Genomic DNA, 27,769 nt, shown 5'->3' on the forward strand with positions numbered 1-27,769 from the left:
CTTGGTGCGAGTTAGAATATGGGCAGCAGAGTTTTGGATGAGCTCAAGGTTATCGATGGTGGAAGATGGGAGGCAGGCCAGGACAGAATTGGAATAGTCCAGTCTGGAGGTAATAAAGGCAGGGATGCGGGTTTCAGCCACAGATGAGCTGAGGCAGGGCGGAGACTGGCGATCTTATTGAGGTGGAAGTCGGCGGTCCTGGTGATGGAGCAGATATGTGGTAGGAAGCTCATCTCAGGGTCAAATAGGATGCAATGGTTGCGAATGGTCTGGTTCACCCTCAGACAGTGGCCAGGGAGAGGGAGGAGTCGGTGGCTGGGAATCTGAGCTTGCATTCGGGACCAAAGACAATGGCTTCAATTTTCCTCATATTACTTTGGAGGAAATTTTTGCTCATTCTGTACTGGATGTCAGACAAGAAATATGACAAATGAGAGACAGTGGATGTGGTGGTGAGATAGAGCTGGGTGTCGTCAGCATACATGTGGAATCTGACGTTGTGTTTTCGGATGAAACGGAGAACAAACAGAGATTGTCAGCAAAGAAGACAGAAAGAGAAAAGAAATAATTGAAGAGTGAGAGAGAGAAGACAGAATGTGAGCGAAAGGGAAGAAGTGATAGGGAGAGAGAGAAAAATAAAAATAGAAAGAATGACACGGAGAGAGAGCACATGGACAAAAGAAATGTAACGATTAAAAAATTGCAGAAAATAAAGACAGATTCGCGAAAAAGGGAGGGAGTGTGTGTGAGAGAGATAGAAACATAGAGAGGCAGAGACAGGGTTACTCAGAGACGGACATAATTAAGGAGTTATTAAGATGGAAGAGAAACATAAGGAGAGAAAGAAAGCAGAGATATATAGATGGAGAGAGAGAGAAAGCGGAGATATATAGATAGATAGAGAGAGAGAGAAAGCAGAGATATATAGATAGAGAGAGAGAGAAAGAAAGCAGAGATATGTAGATAGAGAAAGAAAAAGCAGAGAAAAATAGATAGAGAGAGAAAGCAGAGATACATAGATAGAGAGAGAGAAACCAGGGGTATATAGATAGAGAGAGAGAGAAAGCAGAGATATATAGATTGAAGTAAAGAGAGAAAGCAGAGGTATATGGATAGATAGAGAGAGAGAGACAGAAAGCAGAAATATAAAAATAGAGAGAGATAGAAAGCAGAGATTTCTAAATAGAGAGAGAAAATGCAGAGATATATAGATAGGTAGAGAGAGAGAGAGAGAAAACAGTGATATACAGACAGAGAGAAAGAAAGCAGAGATATATAGATAGATAGATAGAGAAAGCAGAGATATATAGATAGAAGTAAAGAGAGAAAGCAGAGGTATATGGATAGATATATAGAGAGAGATAGTAAGCAGAAATATAAAAATAGAGAGAGAGAGAAAGCAGAGATATATAAATAGAGAGAGAGATAAAGCATAGATATATCGATAGAGGGAGAGAGAAAGCAGAGATATATAGATAGAGAGAGAGAAAGCAGTGATATACAGATAGAGAGAGAGAAAGCATAGATATATTGATAGGGAGAGAGAGAAAGCAGAGATATATAGATAGAGGGAGAGAGAAAGCAGAGGTCTATAGATAGAGAGAGAGAAAGCAGAGGTATATAGATAGAAGTAAAGAGAGAAAGCAGAGGCATATGGATAGATAGAGAGAGAGAGATATAAAGCAGAAATATAAAAATAGAGAGAGATAGAAAGCAGAAATTTCTAAATAGAGAGAGAGAGAAAGCAGAGATATATACAGAGGTCGAGAGAGAGAGAGAGAGAGCTGTGATATAGAGATAGAGAGAGAGAAAGCAGAGATATATCGATAGCGAGAGGGAGAGAAAGCGCAGATTTCTAGATAGATAGAGGGAGAGATAAAAACAGTGATATATAGATAGAGAGAGAGAGAGAGAGAAAGCAGAGATACATAGTTAGATGTAGAGAGAAACCAGATATATATAGATGGATAGAGAGGAAGACCAGACATGGATGGAACGAGAGAGAGACACTGACAAAAATTTACAAAGTGATAGAAGTGGAGAGGTAAAGAGACGGAAGAAATCAATTCAAAATAACTAGAGACAGAGAGAGAGGCGGAGCAGGAGAGTGTCAGGCATTTTAAGACAGTAAGAGAAAGAGAGAGAAAGAGGAATAGAAAGCATGGAGAAAAATAGAAAACAAGGGGAGAGGGATAGAAATATAAAAGATTAAAACAGTGAGAAAGAGATGAAAAGAAGAGATCAGGAAGTCAACCAGCAACACAAATAAATAAATAGACAGAAGCAGGACTGAAGAGAGTGAGAAACAAACAGAATGAAACAAAGACAGATGAGAAGGGAGGGAGAAAGAAAGAGATAGAGAGAAAGAGAAAGGGAAAGTAGATCCACAGAGAGAAACAAAAACAGAGATAGACAGAGGCAAAGAGAAAGATTGCTGTTTACTTTCTAATGTCAAGTTTTCGAGAATGTTAATAATAATAATTGATTGTTTTCCTTATAAAGTCATAGTTTGTGCCTGAAGTTTCTTTTGGGAAACGAGCCCTTTAAGTTAAATTAAACCTTCTGGAGATAAAAAGGCATTGCCCCAAATGAAAGTATAAAATCACTTTGCACCTTTTTTTTCCTCCATCTGTACCATGTGTGCCTTTCCCAGTGAGCTGCTGGATTCTGTAAAAAATCACAATGTGATACCCAATTCGAGATGTTGGAATGTGAGATAGTTTCCCTGATTCCCAATTACAGACGGTGGAATGTGAGACAGTTTCCCTGATTCCCAATTACAGACGGTGGAATGTGAGACAGTTTCCCTGATGCCCAATTGGTGATGGTGGAATTTGAGACATTGAGCCTGATACCCAAACAGAGATGATTGAATGTGAAACAGTTTCCCTGACACCCAATTAGAAATGGTGCAATTTGAGACAGTGACCCTGATACCCAATTAGAAATGTTGGAATGTGAGACAGTGAGTCAGATAACCAATTAGTGCTGGTCGAATGTGAGACAGTTTCCCTGATTCCCAATTACAGACGGTGGAATGTGAGACAGTTTCCCTGATTCCCAATTACAGACGGTGGAATGTGAGACAGTTTCCCTGATGCCCAATTGGTGATGGTGGAATTTGAGACATTGAGCCTGATACCCAATTAGAAATGTTGGAATGTGAGACAGTGACCCTGATACCCAATTATAAATGGTGGAATGTGAGACAGTGAGTCAGATAACCAATTAGTGCTGGTCGAATGTGGGATTGTTCATTGATGTAACAACCGAATTGTCAGATTTCACGTTGTCTGCTCGTGAGGATCCCGACGCATGGTGTCCGATCGGTGCCAGTGCCGCAGCAGCCCGGCCCCAGTGTCCTTTTATCTCAGACCCCGATGTGGGGTGGGGGAGCGTGTCGAACAAAATATGAAATGGCATTGAGTTATGATGCTGAAAAGACTTCAGTTTTTCTCATAATTTAATTAATTTAAAAATTACAGTGAAGGTATCTTTCACCACATTTTTCATCTGAACTCTGAATTTATTTTGAGTCATGGCGTCAATACAAGTGTTTGTGCAGCAACTCAAGAGCTGGAGCATTAATCCGAGGTCTTGTTGAAACCGAGGTCGGAATACAGACTCATATCCCAAAAAATACACTCAGTTCCTTACAGAATAGACCATAAACACCGCTCATAACAGTATGAAATTGCCCTGGGCCTGGAATTCCTGGGCTAGGAGCCATGTTAAATCTGGGTGGGTGGTACATCCGCTTTTTAACCCTGCAAATCCCACCGGTAGTGGGGCGGGAGTTGATTGTGACCACCTCCTCGCGGACATCCCCATAGGTGGTGGGACTGGTGGAATGACAGGTCTATTTGATGGTTAGGGCCAGATCCTCGCGGGAGTGGAGTCCATCAATTGAGTACCACAGATTGCTACTGGCAGGAGGGAGATATTGAAATTTTAATTTTAATTTCAATAACATCAAACATCTTCAGCCGGAATTGCTTGTCCCAAAATGTCACGGCGGGGAGCAGGTGTGAAATGCCCTGCCCCACTTGGGCAGCGCCCCAGCAACCATGGAGATGGTGCGGGAGCCCAACCCTCCGCTCAAATGGGACCCACCCCCGCATTTTGGACCGGGTTAGGGGCAGTTGACCGGCCCAACTGTGTCTCTATCACAAAACCCGGGGAAGAGTAGATCGGTCCCCCTGTGTCTGAATCACAGACCCCGGGGAAGAGTACATCGGTCCCCCTGTGTCTGAATCACAGACCCCGGGGAAGAGTAGATCGATCCCACTGTGTCTGAATCACAGACCCCGGGGAACAGTAGAACGGCCCCAATCTGTCTGTATCGCAGACGTGGGGGGATAGCGGGCCGGACCGAATATTAGGTCGGATTGAGCGCTGAAGTGGGGAAATGTTTACCTCTTCTCATCAGTTACTGAATTTTACAATGAGAGTGAACGGATATTTCATCATATTCTTGAACTGTTCTCTGAATTTGTTCTGTGTCACAGCATAAATACAAGTATTTGTGCAGCAACTCAGGAGCTGAAGCATGAACCCCAGTTCTTGTACAAAATTATATGGAGGTATAGAACCAAGCCCCAAATACCACACTCCTCTCCATACAGAATACACCAGAAACACCGCCCAAAATAGTATGAAATTCGCCGAGATAAGGTACAGTAAAATTATAGATTTCCTTCGGCTCTCCATCTCTGGGTCACTGGCATTCTCTCCTATGGTCTGACCCCGGAGTCTCCTGCGGACTCTGCTGGCCACTGAAATGTGTCTGACAGTGAAAGCATTGAGCAGCAGAATCAGAACACATGGGACAAAAGGGGTGAGAATATGATGAAGGAATTCGATTGCTGCAAAGACACGTGACGAACCATAAGCTTCTGATGTATCGCATAAAAACGGCAAATTAAAAGGATTATATCGCCCTGTAAACATAAAGTACCAGAAAGTGTTCTTCAAACAGCTCAGCACGGTCACTGTTCCGAGAACCACAGCCGCCGTTCTGTCGGTGCAATATTTAGTTTTCAGCTTCTGGCAACTAACAGCCACACATCGATCAAAGGTGAAAGCGACGGTGAACCAGACAGAACAGTCTGTGGCTGCATAAAGCAGGACGGCATGGAAATTACACACTTTGACATAATACACTACAACTATCCACACATCATGAAGTGTCGGAATTTTCTTCAGTATCAGATCGATGATCACGACCAGTAGATCCGCCGCTGCCATCGCCACCAGGGAGCGAGTGACACATTTGGAGAGTCCGCACTTTCCCCGAGACAGGATCACAATGGTCAGTAAGTTAACTGTAAGGAAGGGAAATAAACAGGAAAGTTATATATCAGTCTGGGAGTAAAAACAATAGTTTGATAGAGTGAGAGGTGAAATTTGTTCGTCCGTCCAGTGTTGGGATGTGATTATTCGGGTCTTTCTGCTGGAGACAGCGGGTGAAATTGGTCTTCGCAATTAGCACAAAACGGGATCATAGGGAATCGGTAGCCGGTTTTACACAGCGAATGATTTCGGTTTGTTTTCCTTTGACTTCAATCTTAAAGAAAATGGGGGGTGGTGTAAAGCGGGCGGCGGGCTCGGTGGAAGGACCAATTTCAGCCCCAGGATTTAGAGTGATCTGTACCGAATTGAAAAATAAATAAATGGACAGAACTGAACAAAATTGGAGCAATAACATTTTGACCATGAATCAGAAAATGACTATTGATGACATGGAATTTCTCCGTTTCAACCGAACCACCGCTCGATACTGTCTGAACAAATTAAAATCCCCGAAGTTTGAAGATTTCAATCTCAGATTATTCTGAGGAAACATGGGCATTGGTTCAATTGCCAAACACCTGCTCCTGATCATCATCCGGGGTCATGTGTTAAAGCAGGAAAACCTGCCCAGTTTCCTGCTCCTGATCACTGTCCATGTACCGTGGGTTAGGGAGTTGTGTATCAGCCCAGGTTCCTTATCAATAAACAGGAACCCTGGGTTAGGGAGTTGTCTATCAGCCCAGGTTCCTTATCAATAAACAGGAACCCTGGGTTAGGGAGTTGTCTATCAGCCCAGGTTCCTTATCAATAAACAGGAACCCTGGGTTAGGGAGTTGTGTATTCAGCCCAGGTTCCTTATCAATAAACAGGAACCCTGGGTTAGGGAGTTGTGTATCAGCCCAGGTTGCCTGTCAATATCCAGGAACCGTGGGTGAGTGAGTGGGGTATCAGCTCGGATTCCTTATCACTATCCAGGGACTGTGTGTTAGCGAGTGGAAAATTTGCCCATATTGCTGCTCCTGATCACTTTCCAGGATCCGTGGATAAGGAGTGAAGAATCAGTCCAAGTTCCTGCTTCTGATCACTATCCATGAACCATGGGTTCAGGAGTGGAGAAACAATTTAGGTTCCTGCTCCTGATCACAATCCTAGAACCATGGGTTGGGGAGTGTGGAATCAGCCCAGATTCGAGCTCCTGATTTCTATCCAAGATCCGTGGTTTATGGGGTGGAGAATCAGTCCAGTTTCCTGCTCCTGAACACTTCCCAGGAACTATGGGTTAGGGAGTGGGCAATAAGCCCAGTTTCCTGCTCCTGATTACTAGCCAAGAACCATGGGTTAAAGACGGGGAATCAGCCCAGGTTCCCGCTCATGATCACTGCATTTTGAAAATGGACATGAACCAATGTGATGCACCGAGAAAGGGGATAGCGAGACTGGACCACCATGTGGAATATGGGAGAGCAGTGACGGAATGAACCAGCGAGCGGCGGGTGTGGACCTGGATCAGACTGGACTGTGATATCCCGTTGTGTGCCAGCGGCAGCCCGTGGAATCAAAACCGAGCAAAAAAACAATGCCTGCAAGGGAAGACAGTTATTGAATTCAAACAAATCGTGTTGGAAACTATTGAGCAAATTCCAGATTCAATCAGGAGTTCATTCAACGGTTGATTGTAAAAATAGTCAGTAACTGGATTATCTGTTGAAATCGGAGCTCTCACATCCAAAGTATGTAATGTGGATCATGTGACTGATTCAGAGACCGGCTCTCCACTCACATTCCAATTAATATTTGTGAGAATGGACTGTCACGTTAAATGGCTGAACATATAACTGACGCTGCAGTTTGAGCAAAGTAACAACACAAAGGTGAGCAGTGTTAACCTGGTGCTTTTCATCTTTTAGTGAGAATGGAAAGGGTTCCAATTGACACAGGAGATATGAGACCATAAACTGTTAGAGGATTTGGGAATCATGGTTCCCTTGTTACAATCAATTGGAATCATTGAAGTGAAGTAAAACAGAAGATGACAAACACTGATGGTGGGCCTGGCGATGAGATCCCCAAAACTGAGCCCGACCCGCTCGGGATTGAAATCTAATTTCAAAGTGATGATTAGAATCATCTCATAACCGCCCAGAAACATTGACACTACTGCACAGCTGGAGATCATGGATTGTGAGGCGCCGACTGGAGCTAATTCACTCACAGATATTTTCAAACGTGAAAACGTCTTTTTGTAATCTACGGGTCAGGGCAGTTTCTGCAACTCTCTATAATTAACCACACCCAACACAACTTAAAAATTCATATAAACCCATGAACACATATTTCTCGTCTGATACTAGTTCACATGTTAATAAAAAACTGACAACAAATTAATAATCCAATACGTCTTGTGTTAAAACAGTGAAAAGTAAGGATTAACAATTGATGGAACGGATACCAGTGAATTGGTGGCTCTGTACCAATAACATGAAGCGACCATAGTGCAATATCAGACACTCAAAAGGAGTGCAGTTAATGACTCGATACAGTTTCATCAACGACAAGAACAGTAATATGCTTGAACATGGCTTTCAGAATTCATAAAATAAATAGACTTTCCAGGAACAGCAGCAGCCCTTGTCAGAACAGTAAATGAAAAGAAATGTCGTCGAATTAAACACTTATTGCAGATTTAATAGTTGGAGATCGTGACTTACCCGGAACAGCAAACACAGCGATGATCGGATAGTAAATCGTTTGTATATCCAAAAGAGCGCAAAATATTCGCAAAGTCAAATTCATCCTTTCACCCTCTGCCGAGCCGTTGATTCCTGTTAGTGCCGGAGGTGATGCTCCCACTGGCACTATGAGGTAACACATTGAAAGGAGACCCTTAATTATTGCAGCAGGAAACCCTCCAGTGACACAATAATGGCCCATGGAGGCTGAAATTAATCACAGTCACTGAAGAAAAAAGTTCAGTTATACCCTTACACGACAACACTTTTTATACCATTAATATTTAATTAACCATATATTGTAGAGGGATGAATAAAACGCCACAAACCGCAAAATATTATATTACTAACTAATGATCTCGTGATGTGAACGGGCATTGGGGGTGAAAGGACTGAATTGTGGGATTTAGTCTCAGTCGGAGTTTGTACTTAAAGGCAGTTCAGCGGTGATGTGCGGTTGGACAGGAGATGTTTATAATTCATTGTGTAAAGTCCGTGAGCGGAGTTTGTTTGTTGTGAGAGTTGTGTACGAGTGGGGCTCAGACTAACATTATTCACAAGTTTAACTGATGTAGTTGGGCACAGAAGAATGGCAGTGCAGTGTGACCCTAAAGAACGTCTTGCCTCACCAATCTGGTGAGATTCTTGATCAAGTGATTAGGTTGGTGGATGAGGGGAGCCCAGCGGATATTGTACACAGTGATTGTCAAACTGCCTTCAACATGGTAACACCTAATGAATTGAGTCCTGTGAGATTAGCGGTCAGATCTGGGATTGGATAAAGAATTGGGTGCATTGTAGTGGACAGAAGGTATTTATTAATGGCAATGGTCCTGCGTGGGTATCGATCGCTCGTGGATCCCCGCAGGAATCAGTGTTGCGGCCCTTGCTCCTCACCATCTTTGTAAAAGATCTGGATGAAATCTGGCCACAGTTCCCTGGATGTTGCAAAGATATGTGCGGGTGTGAGAACTATAGATGAGAAAAATCGATTACAGGCAGATCAAGATGCGAGGGGAGAATTGTCGATGGTCGCGCAGCTGGTCGATGACAATAAATGGAGACAAATGTAGTGCTCGAATCAAAGAGTCATAAAATCATAGAAAGGTTACAGCACGGAAGGAGGCCATTTGGCACATCGTGACTGTGCCAGCTCGATGCAAGAACAATCCAGCTAGTCCCATTACCCCGCCCTATACCCGTAAGCGCTACAATTGTTTTCCTTTCAAGTATAGAACCGTAGAATTATCGAAAATTTACGGCACAGAAGGAAGCCATTCAGGCCATCATGTCCGCCCCGGCCAAAAATGAGCCAACCAGCCTAATCCCACTTTCCAGCACTTTGTCCGTCGCCTTGTCCGTCACGGCTCATCAGGTGCACAGCCGGGTACTTTTTAAATGCATTGAGGGTTTCTGCCTCTTCCACCTAATCAGGCGGTGAGTTCCAGACCCCCATTTGTCGCTCGGTGAAAAAAGTATTCCTCAGCTCCCCTCTAATCCTTCTACAAATGAATTTAAATCTATGCCCTCTAGTTATTTGCCTCTTTGCTCAGGAAAATAAATCCTTCCAATCCACTCTATCTCGTCCCGTCATAATTGTGTACACATCAATTATATCACCCCTCAGCCTCCTCTGTTCCAAAGAGAACATACCCAGCCGATCCAATCTTACATCACAGCTAAAATTCTCCAGTACTGGCAACATCCGAGTAAATCTCCTCTGCACCCATTCTAGTGCAATTACATCGTTCCTGAAATGTGCTGACTAGAACTGTACACAGTACTCAAGCTGTGGCATAGCCAGTGTTTTATACAGTTCCAGCATTACCTCCCTGCTCTTATATTCTGTGCTTCGGGTACTGAAGTTAAGTATTCCATATGCCTTCGTAACCACCGTATCTACCTCTACTGCTATGTTCAGGGATGTGTGGACATACACTCCAAGGTGCCTCACTTCCTCTACACCTTTCAGTATCCTTCCATTTATTGTGTACCCTCTTGCTTTGTTTGCGCTCCCCAAATGCATTACCTCACACTTCTCTGGATTGAATTCCATTTGCCACTTTTCTGCCCACCTGACCAGTCCTTTGATATTTTCCTGCAATCTGAAGCTTTCCTCCTCACTATCTACGATATGCTAATTTTTGTATCACCTGCAAACTTCTGAATCATGCCCGCTACATTTTAATCCAAATCATTAACATATCTCTCCCAAAAAGCAAGGGGCCTAGTACTGAGCCCTGAAAAACCCCACGAGAAACAGCCTTCCAGTCACAAAAACACCCGGAGACCATTACCCTTTGCTTTCTGCCACTGAGCCAATTTTGGATCCAACTTGCCAATCTCCCTTGGATCCCATGGGCTTGCACTTTTTTGATCAGTTTGCCTCATGGAACCTTGTCAAATGTCTTGCTAAAATCCATGTTGACGACATCAAATGCACGACCCTCATCGACCCTCGTTACCTCCTCAAAAATGCAATCAAGTTCGTCAGACACTGCCTTCTCTTAACAAATCCACCCTGACTGTCCTTGATTACTCCGTGCCTTTCCAATTGAAGGTTTATCTTATCCCTCAGAATTGATTCCAATAATTTAGCCACCACCGAGGTTAGACTGACTGGCCTGTAATTACTCGGTCTATCCCTTGCTCCCTTTTTAAACAATGGTACAACTTCAGCAGTCCTCCAACCCTCCGGCACCACGCCTGTATCCAGTCAGGATTGGAAAATGATGATCAGAGCCTTCGCTATTTTCTTGGCTTCCGTTAACAGCCTGGGATACATTTAATCCCTTGGTGATTTATCTAATTTCAAAGATGCTAATCCCCTTAATACTTCCTCTCTCACTATGTTTATCCCATCCAATATTTCACACTCCTCCTCCTTAACTACAATGTCTGCATTGTCCCTCTCTTCTCTGAAGACTGGCGCAAACTACTTATCCAGTTCACTTTTGAAAGCCATGGTTGAATCTGCCTCCACCACACCCTCTGGCAGTGCATTCCAGATCTTTACCACTCGCTGTGCGAAAAAGTTTTCCCTCAGGTCACCTTTGGTTCTTTTGCCATTCACCTTAAATCAATGTCCTCTGGTTCTTAACCCGACTGCCAAAGGGATCAGTTTCCAAAATGGAACTGGATAAACACCTGAAAAGACAATGATTGCAGGGCTACGGTGATAGTGCAGGGGATTGGGACCAGCTGGATTGCTCTTGCAGAGATCCGGCACGGACTCGATGGGCCGAATGGCCTCCTTCCGTGCTGTAAACTGTCTATGATTCTATAATTCTAATTATAATGCCGTCAGTCCCGTATGCTTTTTTTAACCGCTTTCTCAACCTGCTCTGCCACCTTCAACGATCTGTACACATATATTCCCAGGTCTCTCTGTTCCTGCACCCACTGTAGAATTGTACCCTTTAGTTTATATTGCCTTTCTTCATTCTTCCTACCAAAATATATCACTTCACACTTCTCTGCGTTAAATTTAATCTGCCACTTGTTCGCCCATTCCATCAGCCTGTCTATGGCCTCTTGAAGTCTATCATTATCCTCCTCACTGTTCACTACACTTCTAAATGTTGTTTCATGTGCAAACTTCGAAATTGTGCCCTGTGCATCCAAGTCGATGTCATTAATATATTTCAATAAAAGCAGTGGTCCTCGTACCGAACCCCGGGGAACACTGTACACCTTCATCCAGTCCGAAAAACTACCGTTCACCATTACTCTCTGTTTCCCGTCACTGAGCCAATTTCATATCCTTGCTGCCACTGCCCCTTTTCTTCCATGGGCGTCAAATTTGCTGACAAGCCTATTACGTGGCACTTTACCAAACACCTTTTGGAAGTCCATATACACCACATCAACCGCATTGCCCTCATCAACCCTCTCTGTTAACTTTTCAAAAAACTCAATCAACTCAAATGCACGATTTGCATTTAAAAATTACTTGCTGGCTTTCCCTAATTAATCAACGCTTGTCCAAGTGACTGTTAATTCTATCCCGGATTATCGCTTCTAAAATTTTCACACGTTCCGAGGTTAAATTGGCTGGCCTTTAGTTGTTGGGTTTATCCTTACACCATTTTTTGAACAAGGATGTCAAATTTGCAACTCTTCAGTCCTCTGGCATCATTTCGGTACTTAAGGATGATTGGAAGATTTTTTGTAGCACCTGTGCAATTTCCAGCCTTATTTCCCTCAGCAACCGAGGATGCATCCCATCCGTCAGGGTGACTTATCTACTTTAAGTACAGCATGCCTTTATGGTACCTCTTCCTTTTCAATTCTTAGCCCATCCAGTATCTAAACTATATATTCCTTTACTGAGACTCGAGCAGCATCTTCCTTCTTTTTAAAGACAGATGCAAAGTACTCATTTAGTAACACAGCCATGCCCTCCGCCTCCATGAGTAGATTCCCTGATCGGTCCCAACCCTCTCTTACTACCCGTTTACTGTTTGCATGCCTGTAGAAGACTTTTGGATTCTCTTTTATGTTTGCTGCCAGTCTATTCTCCGACTCTCTCTTTGCCCCTTGTATTTACTTTTTCACTTCCTCTCTGAACTTTCTATATTCAGCCTGGTTCTCACTTGTGTTATCAACCTGACATCTGCCATAGGCCACTTTTTTTCTGCTTCATCTTACTCTCTATCTCTTCTGCACATCCAGTATCTCGACTATCTCCTCTTTTACTATGACTTACTGTTTTCCTCCCTCAGCCTCTGCACCGAGCCACTTCTCATCCTCGGTGATTTCAACTTCCATCTCAACTCACCTTGCCCTCTCTCCTCTGTGTTCATTTTCCTCCTTTAATTTTTAACTCCATATAAACTCGCCTACCCATATTCACGGCCAACTTCGAATTGCCACCTCACGTAGCATGTCTACTACTATCGACTCAATCACAGAAAAGGCCATCTCTGATCACCCCCTTGAATCCCTCACCACTCACATTCCCCTTCCCCATTGCCCTTTCTATCCCCAATTCATTCTCCAACCGCCGTTGGAAACCATCACTTACAACTGCAATTTCAAATTCCCAGAAGCCCAGTTTTTGGCCCTCCAATCTTCACGATAGCTACCGGTTTGCAAAATCTTACCCTCACCTCCACCTTTGATGCCCTTGTCCCATATAAAACCATTACACTCGCAAACCCTGTTTTTCCCCCTTGGTATGGCTCTTATCTCCAAAAGACATAGATTTGAACTTTTATGGCGGACTGCTGGTTTATTCATTGATCGCCAGATCTGGCTGGATCACATGAAGCACTTTCGGGTCCCACTCTGTGGAAACTGTTTCCTAATCCAGGATCATCCTGGGATGCAAAGATAACCGCCGGCTTCTCATTTCCACTACCAACCGTCTTCTTAATCCCTTGACCCTCCACCCTTACCGCCAACAACAAGTGCAAAGAGCTGGAGGACTTCTTTGACATAAAAATTGCGACCAGCCGTTCAGCCCGCATCCCTCCATTCCCTTAGCCCAGCAAGCCAAACTTACCCCCACGACCACCCTGCCCGAGCCCAGAACTTGCATCTTTCTCTGTTTTCTCTCCCTTCTCCCCTCTTCCCCTCTCCGAGCACATCTTGTCTATGACCCACCTCCTTGCTCCTCAACTCTATTCACACTAAACTGCTGACCGACCACATTCCCGACGTAGCCAACATGCTACCTGACATTGTAAACGGTTCCCTCTCCTCAAGTACTTAATCCCTCCCTTTAGTGTCTTCCGTAATTTTCGCTCTCCTTAAAATAAACAACTCTCGATCCAGCTGTCCTTGCAAAGCAAACCCTATCTGCAATCTTCCTTTCCTCTCCAATGTCCTTGAACATATTGTCGGCTCCCAAATCCGTGCCCGTCTTTCCTGCAACTCAATGTGTAAACCTCTCCAAGCGGTATTCTGCCCGTCACAGCAGTTAAACGACACAAATGAAAGACACAAATGCGAGCCTGTGCGACTGTGACCATGGTGAACTATCCGTCCTCATCCTTCTCGAACTCTCTGCAGCCTTTGACATGGTTGACCAGGCCATGCTCCTCCATCGTTTCTCCAATTTGCCCAGCTGAGTGGGACTGGCCGTGCCTGTTCAACTATTAAATATCCAGGCGTCGTCCAAACATAATGCCATTATGAAAACGCGTCCTCCCTGTATCTGGTTAATCTCTTTTCAATGCGCCTGTGCAGTATCATCTATCTATTCTTCATTGTTCCCTCTGCACGGGGAAGAATGGCATGGCCTTCGCTTCCTCATCTCCTTTCGCTACATCTCTCTACAGTCTTTTTATTTCGTACTTTCTCCTGATTTTCTGGCCTTAAGCCCGGTACATTTATTGTCTGTTCCCGCAAACTGTGAGTGAGTAATGTCTGTTAACAGGCCCTGACCATGTCCCATGTGTGAACTACTTGTTCTGCAGAATTAGTTTAATGTGGCAGTGTTTGATATTCGGAAATGCAATAGGATACTCCTCGTCGGGCCCGAGATAGCGGTTTATGGTCGCTATTGGATGCTGGACCCACCTCAGCTATACAGACCCTGCCCCCATCCTGAACCCAGACTCGTGCACTTTTCCATATGGTCACTGGATACGAAGCAGGAACTCGAGGCAATGTTAGCCCCAAACCAAGGAATACTAACTCCAATTTTTGTGTCCCATTGCAGCCCAGACTGAGCCCCACCCTGTGGCTTCCCGTCTGTGCATTTATCCAGTGCCCCACTGGAGAACATTCAACCCCAGATGGGTATGTTAGTGTAGTGGGTATATTACTGGACTGGAATTGAAGAGAAATCGACTAATAATCCAGAGAACATCTCTTCAATCTGTCTCAAATGTGGCAGTTTGAGAACTTGAATTCAGTGAAAATAAATAAAAAGCTATTGTCAGTAAAAGTGACAATGCAGCTGTCGGAGTGTCGTAAAAACCCAAGTGGCTCACTAATGTTCTTCCCCGGTGTCGTTTACATTTGACTCCAGTCCAACTCCAACGTGGTTGACTCTGAACTGCCCTCTGAAGTGGCCGAACAAGTCAAAGGTTTGTATCAAACCGTGACAAAGAGTAACTCCCTAATGGGCATTGTGGGAGCACCTGCGCCACATGGACTACTGCGGTTCAAGAAGGCCCACCGCCACCCTCTCAGGACAGCAAGGGATGGGCAATCAATGTCGGAGGTGCCAGCGCCGCCCACATCCCGAAGACATCCTGCAGAAGCAGCGCTGGAGGGGGAGTGGGCTGGTTCACATGACCCTCTACCTGCGGCTCTGACGTCACAAGGGGAGATGGCGCTCGCTCAGCTCGACCTGAAACCTGTTGAATGTCCTTTCGGATTGAAACCCGGTTAAAGGGGAGGGACAGAAAATCTACCTATTGATCTATTGAGATCAATAACGTTAATAAAATGAAATGATCAAATTGCCACTCTCAGTCCGAGCCTCGATTCCTGCAGCGAAATCAGTTTTTTCTCTCCAGTTGAACTGAACCGATTACCCCACAGTCTCAAAAGATTAAAGATTAAATACCAAATATACACACCATAGAACATAGTAAATAACAGGGGGACTGGGGTTAATAATTAAAGACAAATGTCACCAATAAAAGTGATTGGATCGTATATATATTATAGGACGCTTTCATTGGGAGCGATGTTGTCAATGTCGTTGAGCCATTGACAACGCGGCCTAAATTGCGCATGCCCGATGTAGATGACGTCACCACGCAGATGTGATTGGAAATCATCGAATCGTTGAAGCACAGAAGGCCATTGGGCCCATGGAGCCCTTGTAAAAGCAGAAGACCGTCAGAGCACAAGGCGATAAGAGATAGGTGCAGGAGTAGGCCATTCCGCCCAGCGAGCCTGCTTCGCCATTTATTGAGATCATGGCTGATCTGATTTTTACCTCAACTCCACTTTCACGCCCTTTCCCCGCACCCTTTGATTCCCTTGCTGATCAAAAATTTGACGAACTCAGCCTTGAATACATTCAATGACTCAGCCTCCACAGCTTTTGGGGTAAAGAATTCCAAAGATTCACGACGGTCTGGGAGAAGAAATTCCTCCTCATTTCCATCTTAAATGGGCGACCCCTTATTCTGAGACTATGTCCCCTCGTTTTAGATTCCTCCATCAGCGGTAACATCCTCTCAGCATCGACCTATCGAGTCCCCTCAGAATCTTGTAGGTTTCAATAAGATCTCCTCTCATTCTTCTAAACTCCAATGAGTATAGACCCAACCTGTTCAATCTTTCGTCATAAGAAAACCCTTCCATTCCCGGAATCAACCGAGTGAACCTTCTGTGAACTGCCTCCATTGCAAGTATGTCCTTCCTTAAATAAGGGCACCAGATCTGTACGCAGTACTCCAGGTGTGGTCTCACCAGTACCCTGTACAGTTGTAGCATGACTTCCCTGCTTTTATATTCCATCCCCGTACAAATAAAGGCCAATATTCCGTTTGACTTCCGGGTTACATATCAATCCAATTAGTCCCATTGCCTGCTCTTTCCCGTGGCCCTGCATATTTTTCCCTGCAAATATTTATCCAAAACCTTTTTGAAAGCCACCATTGAATCTTCTTTCACCACCCTTTCAGGTAGTGCATTCCAGATCATAACTATTCGCTGCCTAATAGTTGACAAAATCAACACACTCTTCATTCAGAAATGCTGAAACAAAAACAGAAACAGCTGGAAACACTCAGCAGGACAGGCAGCACAGGTGGAGAGAGAAACAGGGTTACCTTTTCAAATGCAAGGTCTTGAACCTGAAACGTTAACTCTGTTTCTCTCTCTACAGATGCTGTCTGACGTGATGAGTATTTCCAACATTTTGTCTTGCTGATCGTCACTTCGTATCCGTTGTCAGTGGATGTTTCCTCGATTTCGAATGCGGCCGAATCGCGCATGCGCGTTGTGCTTGACGCCATCTTGCATACCCGTGCGTCAATGCTGCGTTGTCAACAGTTCCTCCTTCTCGGATTTGTGTGGAAAGGCACGGAATGGTGTAATATTGATATTTCATCATGCGAACTGAAATTTCAGAAACTAATTGCGAAAGAGAAGACTTTCCAAATTGCAAATGTTTATTTTCCTCAATTGTGAATTTTTTAAGCTTTTTGCGAGAGATTGTCAAAGCAAGTATATTCCAATAAGAAGGAAAACAGTGGCATCCAAAGCTAGAGCTTCCTGCATGACAAAGGCAATAGACGTTAAAATAAAACTGAAAAAAGGAGTTTTACGACAAATGTCCGGAACAGAATACATTTGAAAACCAGGCGGAATACAGGGAATGCAGGGGGAATTGAAAACTATATCAGAAGGGCTAAGAGAGCGTCTGAGGAAAGATTCGTAGGTAACATAAAAAGGAAATCAGGAATATTTTATACACGTTGAAAAAGTAAAAGGATAGTTAAAGGAATAGTGGGGCCGATTAGGGACAAAAAGGCAATCTTCTTGTGGAGGCAGAGGGTGTGACTGAGGTAATGAATGACTACGGTGCATCTGTCTTCACAAAAGAAGATGAAGTCAATGTCGCAGTAGAGGAGGGGAGTAGAGATATTGGGTTGGATAAAATTAGATAGGAAGGAGATGCTAAATAGTTTGGGATTACTCAAAGTTAACAAGTCACCCCGTCCATTTGGGATGCTTCCTAGGTTGCTGAGGCACGCAAGGATGTTGTCAACAGAAGCTCGGACAACAATCTTTCAATCCTCCTTGGATATGGGAGTGGTGTGAGAGGACTGGAGGATTGCAAATGTTACACCCCTGTTCAAAAAAGTGGAGAGGGATAAGCAAGTTAAATACAGGCCAATCGGTCTAACGTTAGTGGTGGGAAAAGTACAAGAGACCATTGACAAGGACAAAATCAACTCTCACTTGGAGAAGCATGGTTTAATAGGGACAATTAGCACGGATGTGTTAAAGGTAAATCATGGCTGACTAACGTGATTGGGTTCTTTGATGAAGTAACAGAGAGGGTCGATGAAGGTAGTGCAGTAGATTTTCAATATATGGAGTTCAAAAAAGGCATTTTATAAAGTACCACATAACAGACTTATTCGGAAAATAGAAGCACATGGTATGAAAGGGCCGGTGGTTACCTCGGTAAATTGGCTACGAGATAGGAGGCAGAGAGTAGTTGGGAACGGATGTTTTTCTGACTGGAGAGAAGTCTGCAGTGAGGTCACCCAGAGGTCGTTATTAGGACCATTGCTTCTCTTGCTCTGTATAAATGACCTGGTATAGGTAGTACAATTTCGAAGTTTACAGATATTGCGAAACCTATCAACGTAGTAAATGGTGAGGAGGATAGTAGCAGATGTCAGGAGGACATTGGTTGAAATGGGCAGACACGTGGCAGACGTAATTTAATGCGGCTAAATGTGAAGTGATGCACTTTGGGAGGAACAACATGGAGAGGTAGTTTAATCTCAATGGTACTATTTTGAGGGGGTTGCAAGTGCAGAGGGACATGGAGTTGCATGTTCATAAATCTTTGACGGTGGCAGGGCAAGTTGATAAAGCGGTTAAGTGGTGTATTGGATGTGCAGCGTCGTAAATAGGGCCATTGAATACAAAAACAAGGAAGTTATGCTGAACCTTTACAAATCACTGGTTAGATCTCAGCTGGAGAATTGTGTACCCTTCTGGGCACCAAAGTTTAGGAAGGATGTCAAGGGTTTGGAAAGGGTGCAGCTGAGGTTCACTAGGATGATATCAGGGATGAGGGACTTCAGTTATGTGGAGAGATTGGAGGAGCTGGGATTGTTCTCTTTAGAGCAGAGAAGGTTAAGGGGAGACATAATAGAGGTATTCGAAATCATGATGGGGTTTTGATAGAGCAAGTAGGGAGAAACTGTTTCCCCTGCAAAGATCAGAGGGAGAGAGAAACAGAGAGAGGAAAACAAAGAGAAACAGAGCAGGACTGAATGAGACAGAGGGTGTGAGAGAGAGAGACTGAAACAGAAACAGGCAAGTGGACTGGTTAAAACTCAGATTGGTAGATTGGTCGGGTCTGGTCTGCAGGTTGGAAGATCTGGGATATAGTTTTGAGAAACCTTTATTCAATATTTTAAAATAAAACACCAGTTTTTAAACATAACGGCAAGACCTGTATCTGTGTTTCATTTTGTATTTCCTGGCCTCTGTGTCTTTCCAGTGAGCAGTGGTACTCTGTAATAAATGTCCCAGTGCTGGGTTAACACAAAATGTTGGCACTGAATAAACAAAAAATGAGGCCTGCACCTCATTCAAAATCACTGCCTTTTCAATTAAACAAAATGTCTGTCTCAGTTTGTATCTCCCTCTCTGTACTGTACGGCCTGTGTGTGTCTCGGTGTCAGCTCCTGCACATGTACAGAACAAAGTGTGTAAAAGGGAACTCTTCACTCCTGTCTGGTACTGTGCGGCCCGTGTGTGTCTCAGTGTCAGCTCCTGAACATGTACAGTAGACAGTGGGTAAAAGGGAACGATTCACTCCTGTCTGGTACCGTACGGTCCGTGTGTGTCTCAGTGTAAGCTCCTATACACGTATAGCAAAGTGTGGATAAAGGAGATTGATTCACCCCCATTTGGTACTGTACAGCCTGTGTGTGCTTCAGTGCCGGCTCCTGTGCATGTACACGATACAGTGATTAAAAGGGAACAATTGACTCCCAACTGATACCATGTGTGTTTCAGTGTCAGCTCATGCACATGTACCTCGGGTAAAGAGGATTCACTCCCACTCTGAACCTGCAACAAAACGTCCGGCTATAAGCAGCCATCTTACTGAGGTGCAAGGCAGCCAACGAACAGAGGGGCTCGGCCATAAAAGAATGCAAACACTGTGTTCATCTGTAGAGAAATAGAATTGAAAACCAGAGAAGTTGGGCTCAATTTTGAAATGGTGGTGGGTTGGCAGCGGAGGGGGTTTGGTGGTGAAGGTGTTCGTGGCAAACTCGAATAAACAAAACTTACCATTTCTGACGCGATCACATTGTAATTGATGGTGATTAAAGTTCTCTCCGGGTTTCACGCTCGGCAGCCAGCCTGATTGACAAGCTGGCTGTTGACAGAAGCTGCAACGCGAGGCGGGGAGCCGGGGGTGAAGAAAGAGAGAGAGCGAGATATTATCCGGCGCTGGAAGGGAAGATCGGGGGAGGGGAGTGGAAGATCGGGGTGGAGGGGGGGGGAAGAGGAAGATTGGGCGGAGAGGAGAAGATCTGGGGAGAGGGGAAGCTCGGGGGGACATCCGGGGGCGTGGTGATGAGGGGGAGATCGGAAATAGAAACAACGGAGGGTGAAGAGGGGGAGACGGCTGGGGACATCGGGCGGGGCGGGGGGCGATGAAGAGGGGGAGATTGGAGAGGAAAACATCGGATATCGGAACAGGGTGGAAAGGTAGGTTGATTTTGTGTTTTAATTTCGTGCAATGGTTTGTTCGTTAATTTATTTCGTTTCTTTTTGCCTGATCCGGCATTTCATATCTGGTTTTAACAGGCGTCAATCAGAAGCCTTGTTAAAGCCGCCGAGGTAAGTTAAAAATCGTTCGAACGACCTACCATGTAAGAAGTAAAATGCCTTTAGTATCTCAATGAGGTACATTTGGCTTTTCAACGATCACCCCGTCGGCTTTCATTGCGGACGGGACTTCCGGATTCGGGACGCCTGCGCGCACAGATGTACGTGAGTCGGGAACTCAGAAGTCGGCGGGTTGGAGCCAGCTTCCGAACCCGCTGTGCATTTCTGCAATTTTCGCAACCACCCCGCCCCCCCACCCTCCCCAACGCACCTGCAATTTACGTGTAAAATCGAACCCGTTTTGTTCAGCTTTTATCGGACCTTGGTTAGACCAGACTTGGAATACTGTAATAAAAACAGAAAGTGCTGCAAACACTGAGCAGATCAGGCAGCATCTGTGGAGAAAGAAACAGAGTGCACGTTTCAGATCTGTGCACAGCTCTGGTCTCCATATTATAGGAACATAGGAACAGAGGAACAGGAGTAGGACATTCAGCCCCTCGTGCCTGCTCCGCCAGTTGATAAGATCATGGCTGATCTGTGATCGAACTCCATCTACCTGCCTTTGGCCCATATCCCTCAATACCTTTGGTTGCCAAAAAGCTATCAATCTCAGATTTGAATTTAGCAATTGAGCAAGTATCAATTGCCGTTTGCGGAAGAGAGTTCCAAACTTCGACAACCCTTTGTGTGTCGAAAAGTTTTCGAATCTCGCTCCTGAAAGGTCTGGCTCTATTTTTCAGACTGTGCCCCCTACTCCAAAAATCCCCAACCAGCGGAAATAGTTTCTCTCTATCCACCCTAACTGTTGCCCTTAACATCTTCTAAACTTCGATCAGATCACCGCTTAACCTTCGAAACTCCAGAGAATACAACCCCAATTTGTGTAATTTCTCCTCCTAACTTAACCCTTGAAGTCCGGATATCATTCTAGTAAACCTACGCTGCACTCCCTCCGAGGCCAATATGTTCTTCCGAAGGTGAGGTGCCCAGAACTGCTCACAGTACTCCAGGTGCGGTCTCACCAGGGTTTTGTTCAGCTGCAGCATAACTTCTGCCCCCTTGTACTTCAAGTCCTCCAGATATAAAGGCCAGCATTCCATTTGCCTTCTTGATTATTTTCTGCACCTGTTCATGACACTTCAATGATCTATGCACCTGAACCCCTAAGTCCCTTTGGACATCCACTGTTTTTAACTTTTTACAATTTAGAAAGTACCCTGTTCTATCCTTTTTTGATCCAAAGTGGATGACCACACATTTGTCCACATTGAATTCCATTTGCCACAGTTTTGCCCATTCACCGAACCTATCAATATCGCTTTGTAATTTTATGTTTTCATCTTCACTGCTTACAATGCCACCAATCTTTGTGCCATCGGCAAACTTAGATATGAGACTTTCTATGCCTTCATCTAAGTCGTTAATAAATATTGTGAATCATTGAGGCCCCAAGACATATCCCTGCGGGACTCCACTGGTCACATCCTGCCAATGTGAGTACCTACCCATTCCCCCTACTCTCTGTCCCCTTTCGCTCAGCCAACTTCCTAACCAAGTCCGTACTTTTCCCTCGATCCCATGGGATTCTATCTTAGCTAACAGTCTCTTATGTGGGACCTTATCTAATGCCTTCTGGAAGTCCATATAAATAACATCCATTGACATTCCCCTGTCCACTACTTTAGTCACCTCTTCAGAAAATTCAATCAGGTTTGTCAGGAACGCCCTACGTTTCACAAATCCATGCCGGTTCTCTCTGATGAACTGAAAATTCTCACGGTGTTCAGTCACCCTATCCTTAATTATAGACTCCAGCATTTTCCCCACAACTGATGTTAGGCCACCTGGTTTATAATTCCCCTGTTTCCCGCTCTCTCCTTTCTTAAAAAGCAGAGTGACATGAGTAATTTTCCAATCTAGAGGGACAGTTCCTGAATCTAGAGAACTTTGAAAGATTATAGTTAAGGCATCTGGAATCTGCTCGCCCACTTCCTTTAAAACCCTGGAATGGAAACCATCTGGTCCTGGGAATTTGTCACTCTGTAGTGCTATTATTTTCTTCGTTACTGTTGCTTTACTTTTATTAATTTTATCGAGTCCCTGTCCCCGATTCAGTAATAGTTTTCTTGGGATTTCCGGCATGCTATCCTCTTTTTCTATTGTAAATACTGACACAAAGTAATTGTTCAACACGTCCGCCAATTCCCCATTGTCAATGACAATATCCCCACTTTCATTTTTTAAGGGGCCAACACTGCTCCTGACCACCCTCTTTTTCCTAACATAACGATAAAAGTTATTCGTATTGGTTTTGATATCCCTTGCGAGTTTCTTTTCAGACTCTCTTTTTGCAGCTCTTACCCTTTGTTTTGTGACCCTTTGTTGATCTTTGTATCTTTCCCATTCGCCAGGATCTGTGTCATTTTTTGCCTTTTTGTATACCCTTTATTTATGTCTTATACTGTCCCTTACCTCTTTAGTAGTCCATGGCTGTTTGTTTTGGCAAGTAGAGTTCTTGCACCTCAGGGGTATAAACCGATTCTGTATCACGTTAAATGTTTCTTTAAACATTTCCCACTGATCATCAGTCGTTTTATCCATTACCAGATTTGCCCAGTTTACTGTGGACAGTCTCTGCCTCATCCCACTGAGGTCGGCCTTGCCCAAGTCTAGAATCTTAGCAGCTGATTCACTTTTTTCCCTTTCAAACACTACCTTGAGCTCGATCATCTTATGATCACTATTGGATAGATATTCACGCACATTTAAGCCGTTAACTAAATCTGATTCATTACGCATTACTAAATCTAGTATGGCTTGCACCCTCGTTGCCTCTAGGACATATTGCTGTGCAAAAACTATCCCAGACACGCTCAAGAAATTCTCTAACTTTCTGACAGTTGCTAGTCTGCTTTTCCCAATCCATGTGAAGGTTAATGTCCCTCATTAAGAACACTATGCCTTTGTTACACGCTTGTCTAATCTCTGCATTTATACAATCTAGCACTTCAGAGCTGCTGCCAGGGCTCCTATACACAACTCCCACTCTAGTCTTAGATCCATTCCTATTTTGCAATTCAACGCATAAGGACTCTGTTGGCTGTTTACCTCTCGTTATATCCTCCTTTATCTGTGAAGTAATTTCATCTGTAATCACTAAGGCTACTCCTACCCCTCTTACATTTTCCCTGTCTCTCCTGTAGACATTATAACCCGGTATATTTAGTTCCCAATCCTGACCATCCTGCAGCCATGTCTCAGCAATATCTACCATGTCACACCCTCCAATTTGAATTTGAACCTGTCGTTCATTTAATTTATTCCTTATACTCCGTGCATTTGTATATGGAACTCTTAGTTAGGCCACACACCCTCGCCTGACCTTCAGCTTTGATGCTGGGTTAATTGCCTTACGCCTTCTTGTTTTTACTTCATCTGTCGTGCCTAAAGTACACTTTCTTTCCGCTGCCCTACGCTTTTCCCTTTCACTTGTTCTTGAACAACTGTTTGTACTATTTGTATTGTAAACTTCCCCTGGGTCTTCCCCTCTCTTGCTGCTCTCAAATTTACTCCCTTCTGACTCCCCGCTAAGGTTCCCATCCCCCCTGCCACTCCAGTTTAGACCTTCCCCAACAGCACTATCAAACACCCCCGCCAGGACATTGGTCCCGGTCCTGCTCGGGTGTAACCCGTCCCGCTTGTACAGGTCACACCTTCCCCAGAACAGGTCCCAATGTCCCAGGAACCTAAATCCCTCCCCCCTACACCATCCCTGCAGCCACGCATTCATCCGGTCTATTCTCCTGTTCCTATACTCACTAGCACGTGGCACCGGTCGTAATCCTGAGATCACTACCTATGAAGTCCTGCTTTTTAATTTATCTCCTAACTCCTTAAATGCGCCTTGCAGGACCTCGTCCCTTTTTTTAACTATGTCGTTGGTACCAATATGGACCACGACTACTGGCTGTTCACCCTCCCCCTCCAGAATGCCCTTCAGCCGCTCCGTGACAACCCTGACCCGAGCACCAAGGAGGCAACATGCCATCCTGGAGTCACGTTTGCAGCCGCAGAAACGCCTATCTGTTCCCCTTACAATTGAACCCCTATCACTATAGCCCTGCCACTCTTCTTCCTCCCCTCCTGTGCAGCAGAGCCAACCGTGGTGCCCCGAACTTGGCTCTTGCTGCTTTCCCCTGATAAGCCATCTCCCCCAACAGTATCCAAAGCAGAATATCTGTTTGAGAGGGAGATGGCCCCAGGGGACTCCTGCTCTACCTGCCTAGTCCTTTTATTCTGCCTGGCGGTCACCCATTTCCTTTCTGCCTGCGTAATCTTTACCTGCGGTGTGACCACCTCACGGAACATGCTATCCACGATCGTCTCAGCATCACGTATGCTCCACAGTGAATCCACCCGCAGCTCCAGCTCCGAAATACGGTTAGCCAGCAGCTGCAGCTGGACACACTTCCTGCACACATGGTCGCCAGGGACACAGGTAGTGTCCATGACTTCCCACATAGTGCAGGAGGAGCATATCACGGGTGCCAGCTCTGCTGCCATGACTTGCTTTAGACTCTCAGACTCTCATCCCGCTCTCGGTCTCTCCTTTTATACTGTGCTCACCTCTCGGACTCTCCTGCCTCACCTGCGACGTCGCACAGTAGTTTTCTCTTGTTGCAGGTCTGCTACTGCTTTTATTCCCCAATCTCAGTCTTCTGCTGCTCAGGTCCACTGCCGCCCTGCGGAAAAAGTTCGGCAAAGCCAGGCAAAGCTTTATAAAAAGGGTAAAGAGACACTGGAAAGGTGCAAAAAAGATTCACAAGAACGATACCAGAAATGAGAGGGTGTAAATATCAAGAAGAATTGAACAGGCTGAGGATTTATTTCTACAAAAGAGAAGGCTGAGCGTGTGATCTAGTCGAGGTCTTTACAATTATGAAGGGGTTTGATAGGGTAGACGTAGAGAAGATGTTTCCACTTCTGGGGGAAACTTGGGGTCATCAATATAAGATAATCACTGATAAATCCAATAGGGAATTCAGAAGAAACATTTTTACCCAGAGAATGGTTCGAGTTTTGGAACTTACTACCACAAGGAGTAGATGAGGAGAATAGCATAGATTTCTCGCTTTAGGAAGAAATTAGATAAGTACATAAGGGAGAAATAAATAGAAGGATATGCTGATCGGGTGAGATGAAGTAGGGAGGGAGGAGACACATGTGGAGCATAAACACAGGCATAGGCTAGTTGTTCCTGTTAAATTTTTAGTCTCCTCTTCTCTATTCCCGTGGAAATAATCCCGTAATTTCAACTCTTTCCTAATAAGTTTCCCTTCCCTGCCTTCATTCGAGTGAATCTATACTGGGCTCTCTCTGTGGCTTTAGTGTCGTTTCTATAATGCGGCACCGAAATTGCACACTATACTCAGGAAATACGGAACACCCTAGTCATCAGTCCCAGAGGGCAGTAAAACGGATTATAACCAAAGAGTAAAAAGACAAATAGCCAAAAGAGCTTCATTCTAGTCACTGCATCTGATCTCATATTAGATAAAGGACTTCCTAAAGGCTGCCTCACAGCTGCACAAACCTATTCAATGCGACTTCTGTACATAAACCAAGTTATGCTGTTCTAACAAAACGCTGTATTTGCCAAAGTTAATTTATCTCAACCAGTCTGTCTATTATATAAACCTCTTTCTGGTAAAAGAATATTAGTCCAGAATTTACGAGTCCTCCAATAGTGGCCAACTAATGAACACATTGCAATGAAAGTCAACAACAACTCGCATTCACAGACCGCCTTTAACATAATAAAACTTCCCAATGGGGATTCATGGAGGAGTGAGGAAAACCATGAATAAGAAGGTATCAGGAGGACTGGGGAAATCCTTTGTAAAAGAGTGCGTTTAAGGAGGGTGCAAAAGGAAGACAAATAAATGGAGAGTCGGAGGGGATAAGATTGATTTTCAAGAACTTTATAAAACACTGGTTAGGCCTCAGCTGGAGTATTGTGTCCAATTCTGGTCACAGAACATTAGGAAGGATGTCAAGGCTGAGAGAGGGTGCAGACGAGATTTATTAAAATGGTACCAGGGATGAGGGACTTTAGTTATTTGGAGAGAGTGGGGAAGCTGGGATTGTTCTCCTTAGAACAGAGAAGGTTAAGTGGAGATTTGATAGAAGTGTTCAAAATCATGAACGGTCTGGGTAGAGTAAACATGGAGAAATTGTTTCCAGTGGCAGAAGGGTCGGTAACCAAAGGACACAGATTTAAGGTGATTGGCAAAAGAGCCAGAGGCGACGTGAGGAAACATTTTATTAGGCAGCGAGTTGTTATGATCTGGAATGCGCTGCCTGAAAGGCCGGTGGAAGATTCAACAGTATCTTACAAAATGGAATTGGATAAATACTTGAAGGGAAAAAATACAGGGCTATGGGGAAAGAGCAGGGGATTGGGACGAATTGGATACTCGGTACAGACACGATGGGCCGAATGGTCTCCTCCAGTGGTGCAGCTACTATGATACTATGATAAGAGTAGAATTTCAATGTCTGACGGACAAAAATGGACCCCTGGCCAAAGAAGGAGTTATTAGGAGGGTTGACAAAAGCTTGAAGCAAAAGATACGTTTCATGAAAGGTAAGAAAGAAGGAAAGACTATACTTACATAGTCCGCATTTATGTAGCGCCTTTCAAGACCTCAAGATGTCCCAAAACAGTCAATGAAGTACATTTTGAAGTGTTGCCACGGTGGTAATTTAGGAAACTTTTACCAACTTGCACACAGGAAGATCCCTCACACTGCAATAAGATAAATGGCCAGAAAATCAGTTTTGTTAAGGGATAAATATTGGCCAGGACACCGAGGAGAACACTGCCGCTGTTTTTAGAATATTGCCGGGGGATCTTTTACGTCTACCTGAGAGGGCAGATGGGACCTCGGTTTAAAGTGTCCGACGAAAGTCGCAACACCAACAGTACAGCCCTCCCTCAGCGCTGTCCCACCGACAGTGCAGTACTGCACCTTCAATAGTTCAGTGCTCCTTCAGTACTGACCCTCTGACAGTGCCACACCCCCTCAGGAATGACCATCCAACAGTGCGGCAATCACTCAGTACTGACCCTCCGAAAGTGCGCTGCTCCCTCACCACTGCCCCTCCGACAGTACTGCGTTCCCTCAGTAATGCGCTGCAGTGTCGGCCTGCATCATGTGTTCAAGACTCTGGAGTGTGACTTG

General features: G+C 44.6%; 1 protein-coding gene across 1 annotated transcript; it reads right to left on the reverse strand.

Moving 5' to 3' along the window:
- Positions 1 to 4,425: 4,425 nt before the first annotated feature.
- Positions 4,426 to 16,948, reverse strand: LOC137319844 (probable G-protein coupled receptor 139). The gene is made up of 3 exons (XM_067981760.1): positions 16,831 to 16,948; positions 8,001 to 8,147; positions 4,426 to 5,324 (listed from the first exon to the last, which is right to left on the reverse strand). The coding sequence occupies exons 1-3, from the start codon at positions 16,946 to 16,948 to the stop codon at positions 4,426 to 4,428; spliced, it is 1,164 nt and encodes a 387-aa protein (XP_067837861.1).
- Between the last annotated feature and the right edge of the window lie 10,821 nt (positions 16,949 to 27,769).

This window comes from Heptranchias perlo, unplaced genomic scaffold (genome assembly GCF_035084215.1).
Source record: "Heptranchias perlo isolate sHepPer1 unplaced genomic scaffold, sHepPer1.hap1 HAP1_SCAFFOLD_90, whole genome shotgun sequence".
NCBI classification, from domain to species: domain Eukaryota; kingdom Metazoa; phylum Chordata; class Chondrichthyes; order Hexanchiformes; family Hexanchidae; genus Heptranchias; species Heptranchias perlo.

Bases quoted from the DNA above. Each gene is read 5' to 3' on its own strand.
- LOC137319844 (XM_067981760.1), bottom strand. From the start codon at position 16,948: ATGGCGTCAAGCACAACGCGCATGCGCGATTCGGCCGCATTCGAAATC. The intron at 8,148-16,830 runs GTCAGACAGCAT...GTTACCTCATAG, and splicing joins ATGTTGGAAATACTCATCAC to TGCCAGTGGGAGCATCACCT. The intron at 5,325-8,000 runs GTAAGTCACGAT...CCTTCCTTACAG, and splicing joins CGCTGTGTTTGCTGTTCCGG to TTAACTTACTGACCATTGTG.